General features: G+C 43.4%; 1 protein-coding gene across 1 annotated transcript in view; it reads right to left on the bottom strand.

The window, feature by feature from the left end:
- Positions 1-987: 987 nt before the first annotated feature.
- LOC126456351 (formin-2-like) overlaps positions 988-10,501 on the bottom strand; it is a 52,845-nt gene continuing 43,331 nt past the window's right edge. The window contains exons 6-7 of the mRNA XM_050092104.1: positions 10,404-10,499; positions 988-1,039 (exon numbers count right to left, since the gene is read on the bottom strand). Coding sequence (XP_049948061.1) covers positions 10,485-10,499 — 15 coding nt within the window. The 3' untranslated portion in view covers positions 988-1,039; positions 10,404-10,484. The remainder of the gene's footprint in view (positions 1,040-10,403; positions 10,500-10,501) is intronic.

Below are 10,501 nucleotides of genomic sequence, written 5' to 3'. Positions count from 1 at the left end.
TGTGCAGGTGATACAGGGAGGTGCAGTGGTGGGGTAGGAGGAGGTGGTCTGCCTGATGGCAAAGGAGTTTCCTGAGCAACTATCTGTGATGGCAGTTCTCGTACAGCAGTAACTGGTTGAGAAGGTTGTACAGTTGATGGAGATAAAGGTCCTGGCTGTGCATGTGCTACAGAGGGAAACTGTGCGGGGGGTGGTGGAGATTGTTTACCAGATGGCACAGGAATTTGCTGCAGGAGTTTTTGTAATAGCAAATGTGGCACAAGACTAGCTGGATGAGAAGGTCGTACATTTGACAGGGATGAAGGGCCTGGTTGTGTAGGTGATTCAGGGGGGGACTGTGGTGGGGGTGGAGGAGGTCGTCTACCAGATAGCAAAGGAGTTTGGTGTGGGAGTATTTGTGATGACAATTCTGGCACAGGACTAACTGGATGAGAAGGTTGTACAGTTGATGGAGATAAAGGGCCTGGTTGTGCAGGTGATACAGGGAGTGGTTGTGGTGAGGTTGGAGGTGGTGGTCTACCAGACGGCAAAGGAGTGTGCTGTGGAACCATTTGTGATGGTAGTTCCGGTAGAGCAGTAGCTGGTTGAGAAGGTTGTACAGTTGATGGAGATAAAGGTCGTGGCTGTGCATGTGATACAGAGGGAACCTGTGGTGGGAGTGGTGGAGATTGTTTACCAGATGACACAGGAATTTGCTGCAGGAGTTTTTGTAATAGCAAATGTGGCACAAGACTAGCTGGATGAGAAGGTCGTACATTTGACAGAGATGAAGGGCCTGGTTGTGCAGGTGATTCAGGGGGGGACTGTGGTGAGGGTGGAGGAGGTCGTCTACCAGATAGCAAAGGAGTTTGGTGTGGGAATATTTGTGATGACAATTCTGGCACAGGACTAGCTGTATGAGAAAGTTGTACAGTTGATGGAGATGAAGGGCCTGATTGTGCAGGTGGTACGGCAGGAGAAGATATTGGGGTTGGTGAATGAGATGGCTGTTCCTTATCTTCTTTTTGTTCTATCCTCTCTGTTTTATGCATACTGACCCCTGGAAAAAATTAATATAAACTCAAATAAGCTTTAAGGTAGTCCAAGGTGAAACATGTAATGTTATAATAAGAATGTACATGTAATTACAGCAATACTTCAGCAATAACTGTATACAAATCTACCAATATAATTTAAAATGAGTTTTTCTTTACTGTCTCTCAATATGTGGCACATCTTATTTCAGCAAACTTTTCCTTCTTAGACAAGTGTATGAGTAAAAAAGGAGCATACAACATAGGAAAGAAAAATTAGATCAAGAAAGTTATTCTCATATAACAGGAGAAATAATCAGTATGGGAAATTTTGAGGACAGTTATTCATTATTCCTACAGCTTCCATTAATGTATTAATTATTCATGTTAAACTAAGGTATTATTCAATGATTCCTCCGTTGGGTGTTACAAATATATATATAATAACTAATGAACAATTGTGAGCATACATACATTTATTTTTTATGATTACAGGCTCTTTGTTATTACTATGCTGAGGCAAATGTTTATAATCAATGAGAACATGTAACAGCTTCAAAAATTGTTAAAAACAATACATAATCAAACACTGGAAAATCCAGGATGGAAGGTAATAATATTATAGTATGAAAAGGAAATATGCTACTCATTATATAGCGGAAATGCTGAGTCGCAGATATTCACAACAAAAAGACTGTCACAAATAAGCTTTGGCTAGTAAGGTCTTCGTCAAAAATAGACCACACACACACACACACACACACACACACACACACACACATGCGCACACACTCATGCACACAATGCAACCCACACACATGACTGCAGTCTCTGGCAACTGAAGTCACACTGATTGGGGTTCAGTTGCCGGAGATTGCAGTCATGTGTGTGTGAGTTGCATTTGCATGCGTGTGTGTATGTGTGTGTATATGCCGCCTATTTCTGATGAAGGCCTTACTGGCCAAAAGATTATTTGTGACAGTCTTTTCTTGTGCCTCTCTGGGACTCAGCATCTCTGATAAAAACAATACCTATTATACAAATAGAGAGAGTAGGTCAATGGAAGCAATAAAAAAGGTAAATAAGTAAATGTTAGTGTTCAGTTTTATAAAAGTAAAGGGCACTAAAGAGTTAATACTGTGACATTTTAGAATGTGTGCTTTTCTGAACGATGAATATAATAATAGTCATCAGTCACAGTATCTCAAAGAATCACTTCTCAATTGTGGGCACTCATAACCAATGAGAAGTATTTTAACACAATCAGGGCAACGTCTGGAATAAGCTTACATGGTGTAGCATCTACTATCTATCAAAAGAAAAATTCACTAGAGAAAATATTTTGACCAGTACTGACAGCAATTACTATATAATCAAAAAATATTATGAATATATAAGGATAAGTAAATGTTACTAAATGCCTTCTCTGAAAACTACCTATAACACATAGTTCAGAACTTCACTCAAGATGGAAATATATTGTATCTAATGGCAACAAACAGACTTGACGATACTAAGGAAGTTCTCATCAAAACTGGTTTCAGTGACTATGAGGCAGTAATGACAACAGTGAACACCAAAATACAAAGGCCAACTAAAACAAGCAGAAAGATTTACAGGGTCAGCAAATTGGACAGAGCAGCAGTAGTGTCATATCTCAATGAGGAACTTGAAACTTCTAGCTTATGACAGGAACATGTAGAGGAACTATGGCTCAAGTTTGCACTGGACAGACATATGGGAAACGGGAATACAGATAACTGTATACGCAACAAACTGTTCCCATAAATGTCTTTTCAGCACAAAGAAAGATACACGTGTACACTCTACAAGGTACAAAGGCTGACTGTTACACTAACATGGCGGCTTGTCAGAGCAGTTAGAGTTCAAAGATCATGCTTTATGTGGTCGATGTGACCTATTGAAGCCACATAGCCCCTCTCCCCCTCCCCCCCCCCCCCCCCCCCACCCCCCCACCCCTCGCAGTATGGAGTACGGCCTTTGAAGACTGAGGGGAGGTCGTATGGGTGTCAGTGTCGGAGGGAGTAGTGCGAGGCAGCAGGCGCATGACTGGAAGCTCCATCTCACTCAGGGCAGTGTGCAAGGGTGTGGTGATGGGCTGCAGGTCCACATCATAATCAGACAGCCAGCGGGGCCGGACGATGCGTCGGCTGGCCTGTGAGTAGAGGTGTGGGGAGGGGTGTGTCATGCGAGCGTGCCTGCCACTAATGCAGATCGAGCCGTCCGAGGAGATGAACACACAAACTATTGACGGATCGCACTCATGGGGGATGGACAGGATATGCACTCTCTTGACATCTAGTTCCTCATTGAGTGTCGAGTCTGCAGTGTCTGTAAGGAGCATGAGCACAAGGTCATCGAAAGAGACAAACAGCATGTCGTCGATGTGGTTAGTTGCTACATTGTAGCACAAATTGAAAGACAGGGAGCCAGTCTCTCCAGTAGATGAAACGTCATCAAAATTAGCACGTGGGGTTGATGACATGCTTGGGAAACCCACGAACTGCGGTGATGAATCATCAGAAGGAGAAGACCCTACAATGGGATGAGCTAATTCATTATCAGTCTCGGCAATGGAAAATTTGTCCAGATGATCTGACTGGGATGGTACAGGGGCGTTGGAGTCTACAAAAGCAGGCTTGAGCCTGTTTACCAAAATGGTCTGCGGTCAATCTTTAACCATAATGTTGAACGTCGTCTCACCCCTCCAGAGTACTTCAAAGGGGTCAAGGTATGGGGGTTGCAGGGGTTGTCTAGTGGAATTGTCCCTGAGCATAATGTGGGAGCATGTGTTGAGGGCGGTTGGCACGTAAGTGTGTGGCAGGGAATGACTGACAGGCAGGTGTAGCCATGCATGTCTATAGTGGGTGCGCATTCTACTAATAAAGTCTGGGGAGGTGGGGAAATCTTCGGGTGCTTGAGGCAGGATAAGTTTCCCAGGTAGAACCGGGTTCTTGCCAAAAACGAATTTAGAGATGGTTCCCTGTAAGTCAGGTTTAAAGGTTGAATGGAGACCAAGTGGCACCAAAGGAAGCACCTCAGACCAGAGGCATTCATGGCACCTGAGAGCTGTTTTAAGGGTGCGGTGCCATCTTTCCACTAAACTGTTCCTTTGCAGGTGGTAGGCTGTTGTATGAATTTTTTTAATACCGCAAAGGTTACATAGAATCATGAAAAGTGTAGACTCGAACTGTCGACCCTGGTCGGTGGTGATGGTGGATGGGCAACCGAACCTAGCGATCCATGATGAGACGAATCCGTTGGCCACGGTTTCTGCTGTGATGTTGGGTAAAGGAAATGCTTCCACCCAATGAGACATGCTGTCGATTGTGGAGAGGATATATCTGTGGCCCTCTGATGGTGGCAGAGGGCCGATAAGTTCGATATGTACATGACGAAAACGTCGTTGTGGAATGTCAAAAAACTTGCCAAGGGGGGGGGGGGGGGGGGGGAGGTGTGGCATCCAATGGCAGGAAATGCAGCTGTGTGCCCAGGTTTCACAGTCCTGCTTAACATTTTTCCAAACAAAATGCTCAGTGACGAGGCATGTGATGGCGTGGATGCCAGGGTGGGTGAGGTTATGCAAGGTATCGAAGGCTTGTCGGCGCAACGTGGGAGGTAGCAACAGCCGTATAGTGCCAGTATAAGAGTCACACCACACTTTGTCCAAAACGCTGGGGAACTTGGCTTTGGTAAACACAAGTGATGTCTGAGGATCCATGAGGAGAGCTTGAGATTCCTTGTCAGAGACCTGGAGAGCGGTGAGGTTGGATAAATAGACAATGCTAAACGATGTCAAAGTTAGCATAAGGAGGGCTATGCATGAAGTGTTCATTGAATTCGAAAGTAAAATTCTATGTACCAACTTGACAGAAAATCCTAGGAAGTTCTGGTCTTACGTTAAATCAGTAAGTGGCTCGAAACAGCATATCCAGACACTACGGGATGATGATGGCATTGAAACAGAGGATGACACGCGTTAAGCTGAAATACTAAACAGCTTTTTCCAAAGCTGTTTCACAGAGGAAGACCGCACTGCAGTTCCTTCTCTAAATCCTCGCACAAACGAAAAAATGGCTGACATCGAAATAAGTGTCCAAGGAATAGAAAAGCAACTGGAATCACTCAATAGAGGAAAGTCCACTGGACCTGACGGGATACCAATTCGATTCTACACAGAGTACGCGAAAGAACTTGCCCCCCTTCTAACAGCCGTGTACCGCAAGTCTCTAGAGGAACGGAGGGTTCCAAATGATTGGAAAAGAGCACAGATAGTCCCAGTCTTCAAGAAGGGTCGTCGAGCAGATGCGCAAAACTATAGACCTATATCTCTTACGTCGATCTCTTGTAGAATTTTAGAACATGTTTTTTGCTCGCGTATCATGTCATTTCTGGAAACCCAGAATCTACTATGTAGGAATCAACATGGATTCCGGAAACAGCGATTGTGTGATACCCAACTCGCCTTATTTGTTCATGAGACCCAGAAAATATTAGATACAGGCTCCCAGGTAGATGCTATTTTTCTTGACTTCCGGAAGGCGTTCGATACAGTTCCGCACTGTCGCCTGATAAACAAAGTAAGAGCCTACGGAATATCAGACCAGCTGTGTGGCTGGATTGAAGAGTTTTTAGCAAACAGAACACAGCATGTTGTTATCAATGGAGAGACGTCTACAGACGTTAAAGTAACCTCTGGCGTGCCACAGGGGAGTGTTATGGGACCATTGCTTTTCACAATATATATAAATGACTTAGTAGATAGTGTCGGAAGTTCCATGCGGCTTTTCGCGGATGATGCTGTAGTATACAGAGAAGTTGCTGCATTAGAAAATTGTAGCGAAATACAGGAAGATCTGCAGCGGATAGGCACTTGGTGCAGGGAGTGGCAACTGACCCTTAACATAGACAAATGTAATGTATTGCGAATACATAGAAAGAAGGATCCTTTATTGTATGATTATATGATAGCGGAACAAACACTGGTAGCAGTTACTTCTGTAAAATATCTGGGAGTATGCGTACGGAACGATTTGAAGTGGAATGATCATATAAAATTAATTGTTGGTAAGGTGGGTACCAGGTTGAGATTCATTGGGAGAGTGCTTAGAAAATGTAGTCCATCAACAAAGGAGGTGGCTTACAAAACACTCGTTCGACCTATACTTGAGTATTGCTCATCAGTGTGGGATCCGTACCAGGTTGGGTTGACGGAGGAGATAGAAAAGATCCAAAGAAGAGCGGCGCGTTTCGTCACCGGGTTATTTGGTAACTGTGATAGCGTTACGGAGATGTTTAATAAACTCAAGTGGCAGACACTGCAAGAGAGGCGCTCTGCATCGCGGTGTAGCTTGCTGTCCAGGTTTCGAGAGGGTGCGTTTCTGGATGAGGTATCGAATATATTGCTTCCCCCTACTTATACCTCCCGAGGAGATCACGAATGTAAAATTAGAGAGATTAGAGCGCGCACGGAGGCTTTCAGACAGTCGTTCTTCCCGCGAACCATACGCGACTGGAACAGGAAAGGGAGGTAATGACAGTGGCACGTAAAGTGCCCTCCGCCACACACCGTTGGGTGGCTTGCGGAGTATCAATGTAGATGTAGATGTAGATGTAGACACTATTAATCTGCATAAAGAAATCACCAGGGATATTTTCCATGCCTTTGATGTAGCATACGTCCATAGTAAATTGAGAGACCAGGTCTAAGTGGCGGAAACACTGAGGGTGTGGGTCCTCAGGAGAGTTGCAGAAGGCGTCCGCCAGTGGTTTGTGGTCAGTAAGGATGAAGAAAGAACAGCCCTCGATGTCAGGGTGAAAGTGTCTGATGGCTTCATAGACCACCAGAAGTTCTCTGCCAAATGCAGAATATTTCTTCTGTGCTGTAGACAGTTTTTTAGAGAAGAAATGAAGGGGTGAAACCATGTCACCTTTGTGTTGCTGTAATACTGCCCTGACCGCAATGTCGCTGGCATCCATAGTGATGAAAAACTCGGAAGATGGTTTGGGGTGGGTGAGTACGATGGCGTGAGCTAACACTGTCTTTAGAGCTCTGAAGGCCTCTAGCATAGGTTCAGTCCAATGGACTGGCTTAAGGCCCGAAGTCTGTTTGCCAGACAGTGAGCCTGTCAGAGGGGCCAGCATGGCGGCGGCAGAAGGTAGATGACAGCGGTAGTAATTTACAGTACCCAGGAAATGTTGGAGTCCTCTGTACATAGCCGTGGGTGGCAATGATGTGATAGCCTGCACGCGGGATTTGGGAGGCTGTATTCCATCTGCGGAGATGGTGTAACCCAAAAATGTCACAGAAGAGTGGTGCAATTGGAATTTATCATTGTTGACCTTGACATCATTGGAGTTCAAGCTCTGGAGGACCTGGGATAAATGATCTTCGTGGTCCTCAGTCAACTTGCTGAAAATGAGGATGTCATCCAGGTATGCAAAGCAGAACTCGAACTGTCGTAAGATTGAGTCAATGAAATGTTGACATGTTTGCACCGTATTCTTTAAGCCGAATGACTTGAAATTGTATTGGAACAAACCGAGCAGCATAATGATAGCAGTCTGTGGAATGTCTTCCGGTGCTACAGGAATATGGTGATATGTACGATAACAGTCAATCACACTGAAGATTGTGTCGCTCAATAACATATGGGTGAAATTGTATATGTTTGGCACTGGCTAATTGTCCATGACGGTACAAGCATTTAAGCATCTGTAATCACCACACATTTGAAAAGAACTATCGTATTTGGTGACGAGGTGCATCAGTGAAGACCAATTTCTGTCCAATGGCTGTAGAATGCCTGCCTCCAGAAGTTCGTTAATTTGCCGCCAAGCCACACACAACTTAATGGGGTTGATGCATTTAACCTTGTGCCTAATAGGAGGGCTGGCAGTGGTAATTATCTTGTGTGTCATTCCATCAGTGGTGGAAGAGACTGAGAACTGCACATGAGGCTGAGTAACATCCTGACATGAAGTGTTGGGACGAGTGGGGTGCAATGAGGTATAGCCATTAGCGTGGGTGGGAAAAGGCAGCATGAAAGTCACATGCCTATTACGTGAGAACGGCGTGCTCTTGTTTGGAGAGGTTGGCTGCACGTGCAACACACAGCATATCGGGGTGCGCACCGACTGCCTGTTGTTAGCTTTGGCTTGAGTAACCAGTGCGGGTGAGAGAGGCGTTGGCAACGCGCGGGGAACGGCGATGGCTGCCGAATCACGTGGTTGGCATGCGAGGGAGGGGAAATGTTAACCAACATGTGGGGCGGCTGCCTGTGCGGTGGGTGTGTTCACATCGCACGCATGACTGTCATTAGAAGCACTGTTTGAAACACATGGCACTGCATGTGTTTATTACTGGACTGAAAATTTCTTTGTATGGAGGATGTAGCTATAGTTATCTTAGATCAAGAATCATTGACAGATGTAGGAATAACTTCAGGTATACTTAAGGAAGTATGCTGGATCTCTTGCTGTTCATGATCTTGTAGACAACAATAACAGTAATATTCTTCTTGGTTTGTGACTGCTCTGTCAACTATAAAATTATGATGTTTCAGTGACTATTGCAAGATGCCTTCCTCAGGGTGCATTTCCCTAAACACCCTGAGTAAGGCTTCTTGCAATAGTCACCAAAACATCAGAATATTATAGTTGACAATGCAGTCAGAAACCCAGAAGAATTTTATTGACTGTGACAATGGCCGCGGAAATCTCCGTTTACAACAATAATAGTAATCTCACCCTTTTTGCAGATGATGCAATTATTTACAGTGAAGTACAGCCTGAACAAACCTGTACTAATACTCAGTCAGATCTTCATAAGACTTCAAAGTTCTGTAAAGATTGGCAACTTGCTTTAAATGTTCAGAAATGTAAAATTGTGCACTTCACAAAATGAAAAAAAAAAAAAAAAACGTAGTATCCTATTAACACTATATCGGTGAGTCACAGTTGGAATTCGTAAACCCATACAAATACCTGGGTGTAACACTTAGTAGGGATACAAAACAGAATAATTGCATAGGCTCAGTCATGGGTAAAACAGGTGGCAGACTTCAGTTTATTGCTAGAATACTAGGGAAATGCAATTGATCCACAAAGGAGATTACTTAAAAATCACTCGTATGACCCATCCCATAATATTGCTCAATTGTGTGGGACCCATACCAAATAGGACTAGAAGGGGATATTGAATGTATACAGAGAAGGACAAGAACAAATGGCCACAGGTTTGTTTGACCTATGAGAGAGTGTCACAAGGATGCTCAAAGAATTGAACCAGTTGACTGTTGAAGATAGATGGAAACTATCCCATGAAGTCTACTACCCAAGTTTCAAGAACTGGCTTTAAGTGATGACTCTAGGAATACACTAACAACCCCCTACATATTGCTGTCATAGGGACTGTTAGGATAATATTATATTAATTACAGTGCACATAGAGGCATTTAAACAATCATTCTTCCCACAATCCACACATGAATGGAACAGGAAAAAACCATAATAACTGGTGCACTGGGATGTACTCTCTGTCACACACTTCATAGTGATTCACAGAGTGTATACATAGATAAGTTTTTAATTCAGTTTTGTACACATAGTATATATCCACATGAGTGCTAAAAGTAATTGATTAAACTTCGGTTACACGATAAATCAGTCTAATCTAAAGGCCTAAATTCAACTAAATATCTAGGAATTACAATTACAAACAACTTAAACTGGAAGGAACACACAGAAAATGTTGTGAGGAAGGCTAACCAAAGACTGTGTTTTATTGGCAGGACACTTAGAAACTGTAACATATCTACTAAGGAGACTGCTTACACTAGACTTGTCCATCCTCTTTGAGGATACTGCTGTGTGGTGTGGGATCCTTACCAGACAGGACTGATGGAGTACATAAAAAAAGTTCAAAGAAGGAAAGCACATTTTGTATTATTGCAAAATACAGGAGAGAGTGTCACTGAAATGATACAGGTCTTGATTTGGATATCATTAAAAGAAAGTTGTTTTTCATTGTGATGGAATCTTCTCACAAAATTACAATTGCTAACTTTCTCCTCCAAATGCAAAAATATTTTTTTGACATTGACCTACATAGGGAAAAATGATCACCACGATAAAATAAGGGACATCAGAGCTCGTATGGAGAGATACAGCTGTTTGTTCTTTCTGTGCGCTATACAAGGTTGGAATAATAGAGAATTGTGAAGGTGGTTTGATGAACCCTCTGCCAGGCACTTAAACAGGATTTGAAGAGTATTCATGCAAATGCAGTTGTAGATGTAGATTTGCAGATATTTTATATAAGATACTAGGTACTTTGCAATTACAAGGTGACAGATGGCCACTACCTACCTTCAGGTGGAGAAATTCCAGTACTCTCATCACTTTGTGGTGTACTACCATTTTGTTTCTGATTTTCAGCTACTGTTGCTGTCATCTCTTCAGGTGCT

The sequence above is a fragment of the Schistocerca serialis genome, chromosome 2 (genome assembly GCF_023864345.2).
Source record: "Schistocerca serialis cubense isolate TAMUIC-IGC-003099 chromosome 2, iqSchSeri2.2, whole genome shotgun sequence".
Classification (NCBI taxonomy): domain Eukaryota; kingdom Metazoa; phylum Arthropoda; class Insecta; order Orthoptera; family Acrididae; genus Schistocerca; species Schistocerca serialis.
The sequence above is the reverse complement of the archived record's forward strand: the minus strand, read 5'-3'. Positions and strand labels throughout refer to the sequence as shown.